At 38.4% G+C, this 19,463-nt stretch overlaps 1 protein-coding gene across 5 annotated transcripts in view; it reads left to right on the top strand.

Moving 5' to 3' along the window:
* DCUN1D5 (defective in cullin neddylation 1 domain containing 5) overlaps positions 1-17,942 on the top strand; it is a 30,773-nt gene extending 12,831 nt beyond the window's left edge. For all 5 annotated transcript variants that reach the window (XM_002708545.5, XM_051820275.2, XM_070077487.1 and 2 more), the window contains 4 exons: positions 10,812-10,920; positions 11,050-11,154; positions 14,746-14,848; positions 17,614-17,942. In XM_002708545.5, the coding sequence (XP_002708591.1) occupies positions 10,812-10,920; positions 11,050-11,154; positions 14,746-14,848; positions 17,614-17,669 (373 nt within the window). In that variant the 3' untranslated portion in view covers positions 17,670-17,942. The remainder of the gene's footprint in view (positions 1-10,811; positions 10,921-11,049; positions 11,155-14,745; positions 14,849-17,613) is intronic.
* Positions 17,943-19,463: the final 1,521 nt, after the last annotated feature.

The raw sequence follows: 19,463 nt of genomic DNA, 5'->3' as shown, positions 1-19,463 counted from the left end.
TGGAGTGTTTTCTATGTGCCAGGCACTGTGTCATTTTATGACAGTGATTTTGAAACTCTGGTGATAAGCAGATATGTAAGTTGGAATGTCAGGAGGCATCCTTTATCTTTTTTACCCTTTTGAATTTCAAGTCTTAAAATTTTGCATGAGATTTTGTGTGAAAATGTGACTCACTTTACTTGGGAAAAAAAATGAAAAGCATTACTTTAGGAAGCTGCAAAGATGTAAGATGAAGAAGAGTCCCCCATTAAGATAAGTTATGGTGGGGAAGAATGCACATGTAATTAAATACTTGAAAAGTAGTACCCTCTGAAAAAATTTTTTTTACAGATTTATTCATTTATTTGAAAGTCAGAGTTATACAGAGAGAAGGAGAGGCAGAGAGAGAGACAGAGAGAGAGGTCTTCCATCTGCTGGTTCACTCCCTAATTGGCCGCAATGACCGGAGCTGTGCTGATCCGAAGCCAGGAGCCGGGAGCTTCTTCCAGGTCTCCCATGTGGGTGCAGGGACCCAAGGACTTGGGCCATCCTCCACTGCTTTCCCAGGCCATAGCAGAGAGCTGGATCAGAAGTAGAGCAGCCAGGACTTGAACCGGTGTCCACTGCAGGCAGCATCTTTATCTGCTATGCCACAGCGCCGCCCCATCCCTCTGAAAATTTTTTACCCCTACTTTTCTAAAAACTTTGGAGAGACAGGTAGACAGAGTTCTGTCTACTGGTTCCACTCCCCAAGTGCCTAGAGCAGCCAAGCCAAAACCAGGGCAAGGCTAGGGAAAGGGAACTTTATGTAGGCCTCCCTTTGGAGTGGCAGTGACCCAACTACTGCAATGATCACCTACTGCCTCCCAGGGTGCATATTAGTAAGAAGCTGAGTGGAGCTAGAGTGGAGCCGGGGCTTGAACCTAAGCACTCTGATATGGGATGTACGTGTGCCAGCTGGCAATTCAGGCTAGGCCAGACACCTGCCTCTAAACATTCTCAAATGATGAGTCTGGAAATACTGAAAACATCGTTTCTACGTTTTCAGACAGCATTATAGTAGCATGTGATTTGAGAATTTGTTTATTTTTCATATCCCCATGGAGAAATTAACTGCATTTTCAACTTATATTAAAGTTTAATTTTAATGTAAAAATTTTTGTAATATTGGAAGCCACCTTCTGATCTAGTAAACAATGAATCTAACAAGTAATAAGAATACTTTTGTCTTCTTTGTGCATGAAGCATACTTTGCACTCAGAAGAAAATAGACCTCTGCCAAGTTAGATAGTTAGCTTACCCTATTTTGTTGACCCATTTTAGCAGTATGGCAGGCAAAATGTACAAACAAACTCCTTATCTTATAAAACACTAAAAATTGGCTGGTGCCACGACTCACTTGGCTAATCCTCTGCCTGCAGCGCCAGCACCCCAGGTTCTAGTCCCAGTTGCTCCTCTTCCAGTCCAGCTCTCTGCTGTGGACCGGGAAGGCAGTGGAGGATGGCCCAAGTGCTTGGGCCCTGCACCCTCATGGGAGACCAGGAGGAAGCACCTGGTTCCTGGCTTCCGATTGGCACAGCACACTGACCGTAGTGGCCATTTGGGGGGTGAACCAACGGAAGGAAGACCTTTCTCTCTGTTTCTCTCTCTTTCTTTCTCACTAACTCTGCCTGTCCCCCCCCCCCAAAAAAAAAAAACACTAAAATATTGGGGAAAATGTAAAAACTTTTTTTAAAAAGCATAACCTGAACTTGCCTAAAATTTAATAAAAATCAACGGAGGCCAGAAACGATGATTTCATAGGGATCTGTGGAACTGGCGTTTACCCTGAGGACACCTACTAACCTTTAGCCACTTGAGAACAGGGGACAAATTCAAGACCTGAGTAGGGTGAAATCAAGTAAGAAACTCTCTTATGAAGGTATTAATTGCAACACCTACACAAGAAATGGAGAGTTGATTGTCTGGGCTGGTTCTACATACAACTGGAGGTCAGGGACTTCAACCCCAGAAAATTCCTATTCCTAAAGTTCTTTATCGTGCAAATTGGGGGCTAGAATTCACTACTTGTATGACTCAAAGCAAACATGTATTTTAAAATTTTCCCAGGTAGGTAGGACTCCTCCTAATTTTGAAGTGCCAGCAATTCTTTTGTGGAGGGATGCGTTTTAAACAGAAACTTAAATTTGTGCAGAAAAAGGTTACATGATTTTCAGTATAGTCAAAAATCCCTAAACATATACTATAGGAAAATCAGTCTTAAGCAGAATTCAGAATCAGAGCTTGAAGATTAGTTTTTTGAATTACCGCACTTTGAATATAAAGTAACTATATACTTAAAGGAAAGAGGGAGGTGGTACCAGATAATGAGATTTCAAATCATTAAATGACTAAAAGTAAAAAATACAGTAAATTTTTTACTAAAAGTAAAAAATACAGTAGATTAAAAACTTAGTGGAGGAGATAGAAAGGAGATAGATATAGTTGAATTAGAATTCAGTGACCTATGTATTTCCTCTGAGAAATTAGTTTCCTCGAGGCAGAAGGACAGTGGTAAAGGGATTAACAGAAATGAAGGATTTTTTTTTTTACTTTTGATTTTTTTATGTAAATAGGTGTTGAATGTGTGGTTTGCAAATATTTTCTCATTCTGTAATTTCCCTTTTCGTTCTCTTAATAAGATCTTTCAAAATTTTTTTTTTTTTTTTTTGCTGATCAAATTTTTAGTTTTGTTGAAGTCATGTTTATCTGTTTCTTCCTGTCATGGATTGTGATTTTTGCTGTTAAATATAAAAATTCTTTCCCAGCTCTATATTCCGAGAATATTCTCTTGTATTATTTTCTAGAAGGGTTGTAAATCTGTAAAAGGTATGAACCTTCGATTTGGTTTACGTTTTTGCCTGTAGATGTCCACTTGTTCCAGTTCCATTGTTGGAAAAAAAAAATCTCTTCACTGAATTGCTTTTGCACCTTTGTCAGAAAACAGTTGGGTCTGTTTCTGGGTTCTCTCTGTATTCCGTTGATGTGTCTTTCCTGCCACTAGCAGTCCGTATTACTATAGCTATATAATATATAATAAATCCTAAAATCAGATAGATCGAAGCATCTTTTTTAAAGAATTGTTTTAGCTATTATAGTTCCTTTTTTAATAGAAAGTTTAAAGTAATCTAAATATATAAGAAATAAAAAAAAGAATAACTATCTTAGCTTGTAATTTATTTTTCAGAGTTTTTAATTTTTGGATTCAGTGCCTTTAATAGTTAGAGTGTTTTTCAAATTATCTATATTTTATGTGTGGTATGGTAGTTTGTGCTTTTTTAGGAATTGGCCCATTTTATCTAAGTTGTCAAATTTATATGAGTAAAATAATTCATAGTATATTCCCACCTTTTTTGTTATTTTGGGCTTATAATAGCTCTTGTTTGATTCCTGATAAAGATAATTTTTTCTGAGCCGGCGCCGTGGCTCAATAGGCTAATCCTCCACCTTGCGGCGCCGGCACACCGGGTTCTAGTCCCGGTCGGGGCGCCGGATTCTGTCCCGGTTGCCCCTCTTCCAGGCCAGCTCTCTGCTATGGCCAGGGAGTGCAGTGGAGGATGGCCCAGGTGCTTGGGCCCTGCACCCCATGGGAGACCAGGAAAAGCACCTGGATCCTGGCTCCTGCCATCGGATCAGCACGGTGCGCCAGCTGCAGCGGCGGCCATTGGAGGGTGAACCAACGGCAAAGGAAGACCTTTCTCTCTCTGTCTCTCTCTCTCACTGTCCACTCTGCCTATCAAAAAAAAAAAAAAAAAAGATAATTTTTTCTTCTCCTCTATCTATTCTTTTATCAGCCTTTCTTGAAATTGGTCAATTTTATTGATCTTTTCAAATAACCAGATCTTCATTTTTCTTTTAATTTTTCTGGTTTTCATTTCATTGATTTCTACCCTTTATTACTTGTTTTCTCCTACCTGTTTTACATTGATTTTGCTCTTTTTCTTTTTTAAATACTTATTTTATTTATTTGAAAGAGTTACAGAGAGAGGTCTTCCATCCACTGTTGCCCCAAATGGCTACAGTGTCCGGAGCTGAGCTGATCCAAAGCCAGGAGCCAAACTTCTTCCAGGTCTCCCATGTGGGTGCAGGAACCCAAGGACTTGGGCCATTCTCTGTTTCTGTGCCAGGCGCATTAGCAGGGAGCTGGATCAGATGTGGGGTAGCTGGGACTCAAACTGGCAACCATATGGGACGCCGGTCTTTTGGGCTGGGGCTTTAACCCACTGTTCCACAGCACCAGTCCCTATTCTTTTTCTAAAATCTAAGCTATGAACTTAGATTGAGACTTTCTTAAAAGTTTCCATCTAGTACTATAAATTGCAATATTGGCACTATTTTATATGTATCTAACATTTTGATATGTTGCCTTTTCACTCAGTTTAATGTATTTTTTAGTTTTCATTGCAATTTACTTTTACCTAGGACTGACTTGTTGAAGTTTGTTTTATGACTCAAGAGATAACTTAGTTTCTTTTATGTTCTGTGAATAGTCGAAAAGTGTGCACTGTTTTGTAATTGAGTGGAATGTTCAGTTAATGTCAACGAGATCCTGTTGATTGGTAGTGTTCTAATTTATATTTGTTGATGTTCTTGTTTTCTATTGATTGCTACGTGAGCAGTTGAAATTTCTAGCTGTAATTGTAGATTTAGTTATTTCTCCTTTCAGTTCTGTCAATTTTTGCTTCATGTATTTTGCAGCTCTGGTGTATTATGTATTGGATTGCTTAGAATTGCTATCTTGGTAGATTGACTCTTATTGCTGTTATGTTCTCTGTTACAATTATCTTTGTTCTGAAGTCTGCATTAGCTGATCTAAATATAGCTACTTTTTCTTTTAATTAAAGTATCTATGATAGGTCATTTCCAGTCTTTTATGTTCAACCTACCTATATTGTTATATTTGAATTTAGATTTTATTAGACATTATGCATTTTGGCCATGTTTCTTCAAAATAGAACTGATCAATCTGTGTGTTCTAAATGTTGTATATAATACCACTCACATTTCATGTAATTGATATGTGAGAGCTTACATCTACTCTGTATTTTATAGTTCAGAAATTTTCATTTGGTTCTTTTTTTATCTTATGTTTCTTTCCTTAGACTTTTTCTTTCTTTGCCGAGACTTTCTGTTTTCATTTGTTGTATTGTATTCCCCGTTGCTTGTTGAAGTGTGTGTGTGTGTGTGTGGCTTTAAAATGTTTGTCAGACAATTCTAAACATTTCTGTCATTTTGGTGTTTGTCTTTTTTTTGCATTCTGTTTGAGATCTTAGTTCTTGGTATGGCAAGTTATTTCTTTTATTAAAATTATATATTTTGGATATTATGTTACAAAGCTCTGGATCTTTTTAAACCTTCTTTCTGTTTTGGCTAGCTTCCTCTAATGCCACTGTGAAAGAAATGTGGGCAGCTGCCTCATTATCACCAGGTGCAGATAGAAATTAAAGTTCTCTGCTGCAGTTGACATCTGTTGTTGTTTGTTACTGCTGGGCAAGGATGAGAGTTGCAGTCCTCACTGGGCCTCCATTTTCTCCCTCCCTCCCTCCCTTCCTTTCTTCCTCCCTTCTCTCTTCTTTTTTTAAGATTGATTTATTTATTTGAAAAGCAGTTACAGAGAGGCAGAGAGAGAGAGAGAGGTCTTTCATCTGTTGGTTCACTCTCCAAATGGCCGCAATGACCAGAGCTGGGCCAATCTGAAGCCAGGAACCTGGAGTTTCTTTCAGGTCTCCCATGCGGGTGCAGGGGCCCAAGGACTTGGACCATCTTCTACTGCTTTCCCAGGGCACAGCAGAGAGCTGGATCAGAAGTGGAGCAGCAGGGCCTGGAACTGGAGCTCATGTAGGATGCCAGCACTCTAGGTAGTGCTATACCACAGTGCTGGTCCTTAAGCCTTTTTTTTTTAATAGATTGTACTTTTTCACATTTAAAAAAATAATTTTAGAGATTTATTTATTTGGAAGAGTTACAGAGAATCAGAGAGAGAAAGAGAAAGAAAGATCTTCCATCCGCTGGTTCACTCTCCAAATGACTGCTATAGCTAGAGCTGAGCTGAGCTGAGCTGATCTGATCTGAAGCCAGAAGCCAGGAGCTTCTTCCAAGTCTCCCTCAAGGGTGCAGGAGTCCAAACACTTTGACCATCTTCTACTGCTTTCTCAGGCCATAGCAGAGAGCTGGATCAGAAGTGGAATAGCTGGGACTTGAACTGGTGCCAATATGGGATGCCAGCAGTGCAGGCAGCTTTACCTGCTATGCCACAGTGTTGGCCTTGGGCTGCTTCTTTTTTTTTATTTGACAGGGAGAGTTAGACAGTGCTTCTTCCAAGTCTCCCTCAAGGGTGCAGGAGTCCAAACACTTTGACCATCTTCTACTGCTTTCTCAGGCCATAGCAGAGAGCTGGATCAGAAGTGGAATAGCTGGGACTTGAACTGGTGCTAATATGGGATGCCAGCAGTGCAGGCAGCTTTACCTGCTATGCCACAGTGTTGGCCTTGGGCTGCTTCTTTTTTTTATTTAACAGGGAGAGTTAGACAGTGAGAGAGAGAGACAGAAAGGTCTTCCTTCCGTTGGTTCACCCCCTCAAATGGCCACCACGGCGGCGCACTGCGCCGATGTGAAGCCAGGAGCCAGGAGCTTCCTCCTGGTCTCCCATGTGGGTGGAGGGCCCAAGCACTTGGGCCATCCTCCACTGCCTTCTGGGGCCACAGCAGAAAGCTGGACTGGAAGAGGAGCAACCGGGACTAGAACCCGGCGCCCATATGGGATGCCGGCGCCGCAAGCTGAGGATTAACGATGTGAGCCATGGTGCTGGCCTTGGGCCTCCTTTAATACCTCCTTTTCTGAAAGATCTAGAACCCCATATGACCTCCACTGACAGTATTGAGGTGGTGGCCTTGGTACTACTGTATGATAGTGAAAGCCTAGTATGTCTCCTTTGTACAACCCTGGGCTGAGAGGATTGGCTGTTAGTTACCACCTGGTGGGAGTAGGAGTTTGTGTTCTCTGTGTGGTTTCCACCACTACTGCAGGAGCTGAGAGAGGGGCCCTATATTCTGGTTAGGGTATGCATTTTAGGTCCCCTTTGATCTCTGCCAGCACTTAATGGATTTGGAGCCCGGTTTTTTCAGTGTTGTTTACCTGAAGTAGTTTCTGCTTTACAGAAGACTGGCTGCTTCTTTCCTGGTCTTCAGCTAGGAAAAAGAGCAGCCCTTTATTGGGCCTTTTAGCGTTTCTGCTTTGCTGGCTTCGTCAGCTCCAAATTTGGTATGATTGAGGCAAAAATAAACCCAGGGATCTCACCAGCATGTTTCAGTCCTCTGCCTTTCAGAGTCTTAGTTTCTTCTATGAGTAATGTCCAGGGATTCATGGGGCCCAGTGGAGGGAGTACATTCATTTACTCCATCTTGCTGAGAGTGGAAGTTATTTGTCTATCAAAAAGCTTTTTTAGCTTTCCGGGAGTGGTGAGCGAGTTTCAGGTCTGCGGACACCTTTGCTGGAGCAGGAACTGTCAGATCCCTTGTTCTGTTCCCTTTTGTGTGGTAACCAATAAGGGCCATTCATACTGCAAAAAAAAAAAAAAAAAAAAAAAAAAACTTTTTTCAACCTTCTGCTGCTCCCATTCCACTGCTCTTTTCTTTCTTTGTTCTACTTCAGAACCAAACTCTTTAAAGGTATTCTTCTATGCCTATTTTCTCTAGTTCCTTTCTTCTCATTTTCTTAAACCTATTCCAGCAAGATTTTTATTCCTCTTACTTCTCTGAAACAAGATTGTTGTCAAAGTAGCATTTACAAGTTTATGATCAAAGCAATTGTACTTAGAGCCTATGGTTACAGTTAAAATTACACTGAGAGGGAAATCCTGTAGTCTTAAATGCTATATTAAATGAATTCTGATCAAAATAATGCAAAGGCAAAAATAAATAATGTAATTTAGAAAATGTTGTAGGGGCCGACATTGTGGTACAGCAGGCTAAGCTACCACTGATGACACTGGCATCCTGTATCAGAATACGAGTTTGAGTCTTAACTGCTTTATTTCCAATCAAGCTCCCTAATAATATTTCTGGGACAGTAGCAGCAGATGGCTTAAATTCTTGGGCCCCTGTCAGCCATGTGGGAGACCAAGTGGAGTTTCTGGCTCCTGACTGCAGCCTGGTCTAGACCTGACTATTGTAGGCATTTGGGGAGTGCATCAATGGATGCAAGATCCATCTCCCTCTCTCTCTCTGTTCTTCTATCTCTGCCTTTCAAATACATACATAAATCTTTTAGAAAAAGCAAAGTGTTAACAAATTATCTTAAGGAACATATTTAAATCAAATTTTATTCAGAATAATCCAGTTATCAGAAAAGTTTAAGTGACAAAAACATTTAAAAAGAAATAGCAAATCCAAATGGTTCTGTAACTGTTAAAAATGTTGATTTAGTATTTAAAAATCTTCCTTTCCTATTCTTCTTTGGTAGAACAGCCCAGATAGTTTTCCATCTGAGTGTAGATAGACACTAATTCTAAAATTGCATAAATTTTTTTTTCAGAAAACAGAAGAAAGGGTGGTAATTATAGTTAAATTTTCTGAGACTTATACTGTAAAAGTATTGTCAAATCCAGCAAGGGAAGTGTGTGAAGAAAAATCACAGAAGCATAGCCAAAAAAAAAAAAAAATCTAGCAATGTATAAAACATTGTAATACAGTAAAAGTTGACTTATTTTAGAAATTCAATATTTAGAGGCTGGCACAGTGGGTTAAAACCCTGGCCTGAAGTGCCGGCATCCCATATGGGTGCCAGTTCGAGTCCTGGCTGCTCCACCTCCGATCCAGCTCTCTGCTATGGCCTGAGAAAGCAGTAGAAGATAGCTCAAGCCTTGGGCCCCTCTACCCACATGGGAGACCTGGAAGAAGCTCCTGGCTCATGGCTTTGGATCGGTGCAGCTCTGGCTGTTGCAGCCATCTTGGGAGTGAACCAGCAGATGGAAGACCTCTCTCTCTGTCTCTACCTCTTTGTAACTCTTTCAAATAAATAAAAATAAATTGAAAAAAAAAAAAAAAGAAATACAGTATTTAATTTACATTGGAATTGTATCCAGTGAGTTACGCCTTAATCATTGATTTAAGATAATAAACATTTTAGTTACATCTAAGAATTCAGGCATTTGCAGTGCTTCATGAATAGTAAAATTCAGTTTTGAGGGGAATATGCTGGGTCACAGTAGATGGCTTACTAATTTGACTAAGGGAAGTCAGATTCTAAAGTGGCAAACTGTGAGGTCTTGGTGAGTAATTTCTCAGAATAAATGGAAGCAACAACAATTCATGATTTTTTTGTTTTGTTTTGTTTTAAGATTTATTTGTTTATTTGAAACTCAGAGTTACAAAGAGAGGGAGAGAGAGAGAGGTCTTCCATTCTCTGTTTTACTCCCCAGATAGCTACAACAGCCAAGGCTGGGCTGGGCTGAAGCCAGGAGTCAGGAGCTTCTTCTGGGTCTCCCACATGGGTGCAGAGACCCAAGCACTTGGGTCATTCTCCACTGCTTTCCCAAGCCTACAGCAGGGAGTGGGACTTGAACTGGTGCCATTTGGGATGCTAGTGTTGCTTGCAGGCAGCAGCCTTACCTGCTAAGCCAAAATGCCAGCCCCAGCAATAGCAGTTTAAATAATGGAAATGTGCTGTAGCATAGCTGTGGCATTTGGAAATGATAAGTGAAATATAGCTAGATATGTAAGGGAAGTGGCAGGAGATGAGACTGGAGATTTGTGCCAAGATATGATAACCTTTTTCTGCCTTGCTTTTTGCTCTAAATAGTGGAATTTATCAACTCAGGGAGAGTTAGAAAGTCAAAATTTTTGGGCATCGCATCTGTTTAGTTGTTTGAGGTCTTGTCTTTACAAATAACATAATTTGTCAGTGTGCTTTATTTTACAAGAGTATCTTATGTCAAGTTAGATGCTTCTACTGATTGTCCTTGACTTTTTATTTACTAAAAATGGGGGAAACTAGATTTATGACTGGACCATTAAATAATTTCCCTGTATCCTAAACATATAAACCTCAACCTAAACATTTAAAAGCTCATCTTTTTCACCAACCTATTGCCTGAGAACTCACTTGAGAGATACATGACAGAGTTCTGATTAATTTTTTGCTATGCAATATGTTGTTTAACTTTACATATGATAACAGCATATTTGAATACATCTCTTTTTAAGAGATAATTGTGATTTTATCAGAATTTTTTTATGGGGCAGGCATTTGGTATACGGGTTAAAACACCTGCATCTCATGTAGAGTGGCTGAATTAGAGTCTTGGCTCCACTTCCAATTTCAATTTCCTGCTAAGGCACAGCCTGAGAGGCAGCAGATGGATGGCTCAAGTAGGACACTTGTATTATGTTCCCAACTCCAGCTCCCAGTGTCAGCCTGACTGGACTTGGCTTTTGCAGGCATTTTGGAGTGAGCCAGCAGATGGGAGCTCTCTGTCTCTCTGCTTCTCAAATAAATAAGTAAATAAATAAATCAATATTTTTTTAAAATTGATTTTTTTTCTTAAGCCTCACTGGAGTAACCTTTCATTGATTGCCAGATTTTCTGTTTTTTTTTTTTTATTCACATGTTCCTTTTTTTCTATAATATTGGTATATAGATAGCAACAAGTTTATTCTAAATTTGTGGAATCAGGATTTTTAGATCAAAATTAACTGCATAAATATATTCATTTTTTGGTTGATATGTTTCTTCTAACCTCCTAAAGACATTGTTACTGAATTTTCTTGATTGTATACTTTGATTTTGCATTTAAGGTGTGACTGCACAGAAAAGTTACAGAACAAATTTGACTTTTTGCGCTCACAGTTGAATGATATTTCATCATTTAAGAATATCTACAGATATGCCTTTGATTTTGCAAGGGTAGGTACAATGTCCATGTTTGGTTGACTTTTTTTCTTTTTAATTAGTTTTTAACAGATTCAATATAATTTGTAGGTACAGTTGTACAAATTACATAATGATAGGAATATTTTTCTGCTTTAATTTTAGGATAAAGATCAGAGAAGCCTTGATATTGATACTGCTAAATCTATGTTAGCTCTTCTGCTTGGAAGGACATGGCCACTGTTTTCAGTATTCTATCAGTACCTGGAGGTATGTATGAACTTTGTTTTTTAGTTTGAAAATATAATCTTAAAACTTATTCTGATAAAAATATACTTTTAACTTAGGAGCAAATAGATTTTTAATGCTGTGCTTTTAAAAATTTTAAGTGAGGAAACAATTAAAATGTGTGTATTTCTACGAGTTTTTGACATGAATTCATGTCCATTAATATGTTTTGTGCTTGAGATTTTTTTCATTTTACTTCCTACTCCTTGCAAAAAGAAACTTCCAAGTGTTTTTCATGAAAAATTAGTTTCTGCTTTGGGGCAAGAGAGAATTGATTGCTAGCACACAAATCCCAAGCTTCTAAATCTGTTTTTTTAATCTGTTTCATGAAGTCAGTTGTATGTGCTGAAATGCACATATGATAACCATAGATAATAACTGTCTTTTCTACTTAAACTCAGTTGAAACTATACAGTAAACCAAATGTTCCATGTCCACAAATAAGAGAATGGCTATAATATAAGGATACTTCAAAGAGTTCATAGAGAATGATTTAAAAGATGCTTATTTTGATGAAGAAACATTTTTTATTAGCACTAATAATAATTGTACATGTTTATGGGTTACAGGTATACATTGTGTAATTATCAAAACAAAAAGTCATCAGTATTTCCCCTTCTTTGACATTTCTTTATGATTGCAGCTTTGAAGCTTCTTTCTTTTGTTTGTTCATATGCTAGGTTATTGTGAACTGTATACTTTATATACTAGGTTATTGTCAACTGTAGTCTTCCCCCATTCTGCTTTATAACACTAGTCTTTCCATCAAACTCTGATTTGGTACCTGATATCCAGACTCCTAATATTCCCACTCTGAACTCCTCTCAGCCTATAGCAATGGCCATCTTGTGTTCAAATTGACTTTTTGATTTGTTATTTTTAGCTTTCAGATATGAAGGAGAACATATGGTATTTGTCTTTGTGTCTGGCTTCTTTCATTTAACATGGTGTCCTCCAGTTCCATCCTTTTTGCTTCCAGTGACAAGATTTCATTTTTTTTTTATGGCCAAATAGTATTCTATTGTATATAAATACCACATTTTCATGCGTACATGGGTTCCTCAAAAAGTTTGTGGAGGTCATTGCTATGGCTTAGTGGCTAAAACCACTGCCTGCAGCTCCAGCATTCCATAAGGTTGCCAGTTCGAGTCCCGGCTACTTCACTTCCAATCTCGCTCTCTGTTAATGTGCCTAGGAAAGTAGCAGAGGATGGCCCAGGTGCTTGGGCCACTTCGCCCTCATGGGAAACCCAGAAGACACTCTTGCTCCTGGGTTCAGATTGGCCCTTGACTGTTGTGGCCATTTGGGGAGTTAACCAGCAGATGGAAGATATCTCTTTCTCTTTCTCTTTCTCTCTCTCTCTCAATCTTGCTCTCTCTCTGTAATTCGGCTTTTCCAATAAGTAACTATTTTTTAAAAATTGCAGAATTACATAAACATGTACAATTATTATTAGTGCTAATAAAAAAACTTTTTTCTTCACCAAAATAAGTATCTTTTAATATCATTCTCTATAACAAATAAATTTTCTTTGGTGCAAAAAATTTGAAATCCATGTATGGCTTTTTTATATGTAATTTGCACCAAAGGAAATTTCTTTTAATTACATTTTACACAGACTCTTAAAGTGCCCCTGTAGTATGTGCAAATTGTACTGATTGCTGAAAAAAAAATGTACTGAATCTATGAAGTAGATAATAAGGGTTATCATAGAACTTGTTAGTGAGTTTAAGAAGATGCTGTCATTTTTTTCCGATTGTTTTGTCTAATTGTATATCTCTATTTGTGACTTTTAAGATTTATTTTATTTATTTGAAAGGCAGAGTGACAGAGAGAAAAACAGAGAAAAAGATTTTTCATTTGCTGGTACACTCCCCAAATGGCTGCATTGACGGGACTGTAGCAGGCTGAAGCCAGGAGCCTGGAACTGCATCTGGGTCTTCCATGTGGGAGGTGGCAGGGGCTCGTATACTTAAGCCATCCTCTGCTTTCCCAGGTGCATTATCACAGTGTTGGATCAGAAGCAGGGCAGCTGAAACTCTTAACATTCCGATTTGGGGTGCTGGCACTGCAGGCATTAGCTTAACCTGCTGCACTAAAAGCTGAACCGTGTTTCTGTGCCTTTTTTGCTGTTAGGGTTTTTGGTATGGTTTTCACCATTTCTTGAATGAAAATGTTTTTTGCTTTGAAAATAATTCCTCATAAAGATCATTGTTTATCATACGAAGTTCCACAGAGTGGTTTTGTTTAAAGTCTGTAAGAAAACTGATGAATTGGTCTTGTGAATGAGTTTTGTACATAATTAATCTGAAACCCAATAAAGTAGATATTTTTGATGAATGGTATCTACTTTGTTAGTAGTTTTCAGCAAAAACAGTAGATACAAAATACCTCTATGAGGATGAAATTTTTCATACTTGTTATACGCAGGCTGGCTGTTTGGCATACATCATCATTTTTGAAACTCTGTAGCACCATTTTGAATTAGTTCTGATTTTAAGTAATTTTCCTAAGGTCACTGAACTAATTGGTCTGTGTGGGATTTAAAGCCAAGCCTTCCACTATCCTCCAAGTTATCAACTTCAAAATGGAGGTAAATCTCATGCAAATAAAATGATTTACTGAGTACCAAAACAAAATAACTTAACATAGGACACATTCTATATCTTTTTAAAAAAGATTTTATTTATTTATATGAAAGGTAATTACAGAGAAAGGGAGAGACAGAGAGAAAGGTCTTCCATCCATTGATTTACTCAATTCCTCAACAGCTGGAGCTGGGCCAGTCCGAAGCCAGGAGCTTCTTCCAGGTCTGCCACGTAGGTGCAGGAGACTAAGCACTTGGACAATCTTCTTCTGCTTTTCTGCCATAGCAGAGAGCTAGATTGGAAGAGGAGCAGCTGGGACTTGAACTGGCACCTGTACATTATGCCAACGCAGCAGAGGCTTAGCCTACTATGCCACAGAGTTGGACCCTATGTTCTATATCTTGATCTCAAATTTCTGGTTACACAGTTATATGTGTAAAAATTTATTGACTTTTTTCACTATTAATAAAATAGATGATGATCTATAAATGTTCTTGAAGATTCTCTAGAAACACAATTGAAAGAAGAATTAGAAAAGGATCAGTAATGAGGCTGGCGCCACTGCTCACTAGGCTAATCCTCCGCCTGTGGCGCTGGCACTGGGGTTCTAGTCCTGGTTGGGGCTCCGGATTCTGTCCCGGTTGCTCCTCTTCAAGTCCAACTCTCTGCTGTGGCCCGGGAAGGCAGTGGAGGATGGCCCAAGTGCTTGGGCCCTGCACCCCATGGGAGACCAGGAGGAAGCACCTGGCTCCTGGCTTCAGATCGGTGCAGTGTGCCGGCCATAGCAGCCATTTGAGGGGTGAACCAACAGAAAAGGAAGACCTTTCTCTCTGTCTCTCTCTCTCACTGTCTAACTCTGCCTATCAAAAAAAAAAAAATATATATATATATCAATAATGAGAAAAGTTAGCTAAATTTTAATTAGGTCAAGCCTTAATAAATAATGTTTCTTCCATGGTTCATTTATTTATATTATTTTCTGCAGCAATCGAAGTATCGTGTTATGAACAAAGATCAGTGGTACAATGTATTAGAATTCAGCAGAACAGTCCATGCCGACCTTAGTAACTACGATGAAGATGGTGCTTGTAAGTATGATGTATTCTTCTCAGAATAAAATTCCCCAAAATATTTCATGAGAGCATGCATTAATGTAGCATTGGCATAATGGTTTTAAAAACCATACCAGTAACTTCTTATTTAATCATGTGGGAATATGAGGAAGTAGGCAACTTAAAACTGGACAATAAAGTCTACACCAATAAATATTTTTGATTCTTCAGTAGTGAAGCATTGTAGCTAATTTAAATTATAATTCCACGTATCAAAGCTAAAATTCAGCTTTGCTCCTGCCTCTCATTGAATTTTCCTGTGGAGGAAAAAGTACATGATTTTGAAACAGTTTTGATCTTGAAGAAATGGAAGGGCTGGTGCTATGGCACAGTGGGTTAAAGCTGCTTCCTGCAGTGCCAGCATCCCATATGGGCACTGGTTCGAGTCCCAGCTGCTTCACTTCTGATCCAGCTTTCTGCTGGGAAAGCAGTAGAAGATAGCCCGAGTCCTTGGGCCCTTGCACCCATGTGGGAGACCCAGAAGAAGCTTTTGGCTCCTGGCTTTGGATCGGCACAGCTCCAGCCATTGCAGCCATCTGGGGAGTGAACCAGTGGATGGAAGACCTCTCTCTCTCTCTCTCTCTCTGCCTCTGCCTCTCTGTAACTGTGCCTTTCAAATAAATCTTTTTTTGAAAAAAAAAAAAAAAAAGAAACAAATCAATTAACTACAAAAGAGAAAGCTTGAAAGTTAATGTAAAATACCCATTAACAATATGGCAAAGTATATTAAAATAACTTCCCACTTAAAATTCTGAGTTAATTAGTAGTGAATTATTTACAATGTTTTGATCCTTAAAGTTAAAATATTTGCCCATACTCTTTACTGGAAAAGGCTGAGGTGTCATAAGACAGTATTTGAAAATAACGGTAAATTAATTAGAGGAGTCACGTTAATTCTCTGGGACTACATGTTTTAGTTCCCACCACCTTTTTTTTTAATTTGAGCTGGGCCGATCCAAGGCCAGGAGCCAGGAGCTTCTTCCAGATCTCCCACATGGATATAAGGACCCAAGTACTTGGGCATCTTTCACTGCTTTCCCAAACTATTAGCGGAGAACTGGATCGGAAGAGGAGCAGCCAGGGCATGAACTGGTGCCCATATGGATGCCATCGCCACAGGTGGAGGCTTAGCCTAAAGTGCCATAGTACTGGTCCCTATTTACATATTTTTAACCAACTGCAGATTTTGTATAAAAATATAACTTCTCAATTTATTTGAAGAGTCAGAAAATCTGGCAAAATTGTACCTGTATTCCTTAATAGAAGTCAAAGGCAGGAGGCAGTTAGTGGCTTGGATTGAACTTGCTTTCTCATTTGATAATCTACCTCCTATGCCAACATTTAAGCTGTGTGCTTTTTTTTTTTTCTTTTTTAGCAAGAAGCTGTTTTTCATTGCCATTTATTATTGTGCTTGGTTTGTTTTTCTTACATTAGAGAAACAAATCTATCAGAAACGAGAAAAAGAGACCACCAGAGGGCTTTATGTTTTAAGAAAAACAGAGCAAGCATATTTTTTGTGGCAGTGTTTTTTTCCTATTTAAAAACAATTAACTCAGTCCATTTAAATTGCTTCCTGGTTTCAATAGGTAAATGAATTTGGACATTTATATTATAAAAATATCTTATTTAGAATAATACTTATTCATCAGGTGTTCATTAGGCACTGATTTGTGGTCAGGTTTTTTGTTTTTTTTTTTTTAAGATTTATTATTTATTTGAAAGGCAGAGTTGGAGAGGCAAAGGCAGAGAGAGAGAGAGGTCTCCATCCACTGGTTCACTCCCCAAATGGCCCCAGTGACCAGAGGTGGGCTGATCTGAGGCTGGGAACCAGAGCTTCTTCCAGGTCTCCCATGTGGGTGCAGGGGTCCAAGGACTTGGGCCATTTTCTACTGCTTTCCCAGGCCATAGCAGAGAGCTGGATCAGAAATGGAGTAGCCTGGATTTGAACTGGGGCCCAAATGGGATGCCAGCACTGAAAGCAGCAGCTTTACCCGCTGCACCACAGCACCATCCTCATTGTGTTCAGCTTTGTACTAGGTTCTATTTATTTATTTATTTATTTTTGAAGATTTGTTTATTTATTTGAAAGGGAGTTTCAGAGAGGCAGAGAGAGGGGGAGGGAGGGAGATCTTCCATCCGTTGGTTCATTCCCCAAATGGCTGCAATGGCCAGAGCTATGCCGATCTGAAGCCAGAAGCTAAGAGCTTCTTCTGGGTCTCCCTTAAGGTTGCAGGGGCCCAAGGACTTGGGCCATCTTCCACTTCTTTCCCAGGCTATAGCGGAGAGCTGGATCAGAAGTGGAGCAGCTGGGACTTGAACCAACGCCCCTATGGGATGCCTGCACTGCAGGTGGCGAATTTACCCACTATGCCACAGCACCGGCCCTTTTACTAGGTGCTGTTACTGGATTAAAATAACTCTCTAGTATGGACAGTCCTCCTCAACAAACTTACACACTTCTTGTGCTGGGGTAACAGAAAGAGCATCGTAAATACTTTTCAGATCATTTAATGATTAAGTGACACTGTGGTCACTTAGAAAAATATATAGGTGAATATTGACTGAATTATTGGAAAATTCATGTAACACATGTAACACACCTTTAATGGCAAAAAAGAAAAAGCCAAGAAAGCACCGTTAATTATTGGAGCAGCTGGAAGCAGATCTGAAGGAAGGGATCAGGTCTGTCATCACAGTTTGTGGGGATTGAATTCTGACAGAACTTGTTTTTTTATTTCCAGGGCCCGTTCTTCTTGATGAATTTGTTGAGTGGCAAAAAGTCCGTCAAACATCATAGCAAGAACTATTGTGAAGAAAATGCAAACCTTTTGATTCCCACGTGTATACAAGCTAATGATGAGGGGGAAAAAATCCAAAGGGTGCATTTTTATTCATATGAAAGACTTCTCATAGCCCTTTTTTTTTTTTCCTTTTTTTTAAAGGACGTTTTCTTGTTACATGTGATGGGCATTGAGCCACGCTTCTGAGACTGAATATGGAAGTTTTTGTTTCAAGTTATGTTTTTAACATTTATTTCAGAACAATAAAGATTCAGATTTGTGACAAAGGCCTTAAAGTGAAGATGTCCCTTGAGTGTCAGAGTGGTATTTATTTTTGTAAATTTGAATTGTTGAATTTTTGAGGTTCTAACCAAACATGAATTTGTGAAATTTTAAAGATTTTAAGCAATCTTAATACTTGGCAATGTTGTCTTTTAATGGTATGGCTCATTATAGTCATCTCTGCAGAGTTAGGAAGAGTAGATTACTGGCCTTGACTTCTGAGACAATGATTTTCCGATGCAGCTATTAAAAATGCTCCTACTTTCAGCTCTGGGTTTCTGTAAAAGCCACCAGGGTGTTATGCATATATCTTATCTGAAGAGTTTAGGATTAGAAAGTTATTTTGTTTTCTATCCATTAAATAGTATTTTAGATAAGTATAAATGAGCATTGCATGTATAATCTTAATGTAAATTTTCAGTTTTTTCTGTCATTTAAAAATTTCCATTTATATTTGAAAGAGCAAGGTTGATACATTAATGGTCTCAAAATCAGACATCCTTGTGAGAGAGTCAGGATTAATATTTGAAGTTTCATTGTTATTAGCAACATATTTATGATAATTTTAACTCTCATTTTATGATATAGAGAGTTTCGTTGAGAATGCTTTTGTTTGCCTGAAGTGAACTTTTGCTCAATGTTGTAGACTTAATTAAGGTATATTTGGGGAAAGAAGATGATAGAATAAGGAACCATGAGAGAACTCTGTAAGTGTGCACAGCACAGTCGTGCCATTTGTGTTGGTAGTAGTGTTATAGTTTGCTATTTATCACAGTTTACTGACTGCTGGCAATAAAGTATCTTGAGGAAATGCAAGAAAATTTCCATGGAAGGCATCTTTCAGGCTAACAACAGGCATGTTTGTACATTCCTTCTCAAACTATCCATAATACCAATGATAGGAAGATAAAATTTACAGTCTAGTCACAACCTGAATACCATTCCTAGTTTCTTTGTAATAAGCATATACAGAAGTAAATAGATTATTTTTCCATAATGAAATTTCTGTTGGGATTTAAGGAAAAAGTAGGGTTTTGATGATGATCATGAATGTAATTTCAGTATTGTTTACTTAAGGAGGGTAGTGTTTTAAAGCTTTTTATTTTTTACTGTTCCTTTCACATGCAGGCAGAAAACGATTGACATTGTTTTGCTTGCCTTCTTGATACGATTACTTTGTACAGTTTTGTAAGGCATTGATATAATAGAGGGCAACAAATTTTTTCCTAAATGTCTCACAACTAAGAATAATTCTCCTGTATTGTTGTTCTTAATTATTAGAATCACTGAAATACTAGAACTGAGCATAGAAACAGTGTTATGATTTAGTATCATCATGTCTTAAGATCAAATTCATTTTAAGTAAAAACATTTAAATTTTTAAGCCTTGAATAATTGACTCCTCTTTGCAAAGAATAACTTGAAGAATATTCTTCATTTTTGTTTAATTCCAAAACAGGTGAAATCTTATTTCACCGTATAGCCTTAACTAAAGGTAATGTCTTTGTCATCTTCATTATTTGAGTAAA

The sequence above is a fragment of the Oryctolagus cuniculus genome, chromosome 1 (genome assembly GCF_964237555.1).
Source record: "Oryctolagus cuniculus chromosome 1, mOryCun1.1, whole genome shotgun sequence".
NCBI classification, from domain to species: Eukaryota; Metazoa; Chordata; class Mammalia; order Lagomorpha; family Leporidae; genus Oryctolagus; species Oryctolagus cuniculus.
Note: the sequence above shows the minus strand (reverse complement) of the source record. Positions and strands in the feature narration are given on the sequence as shown.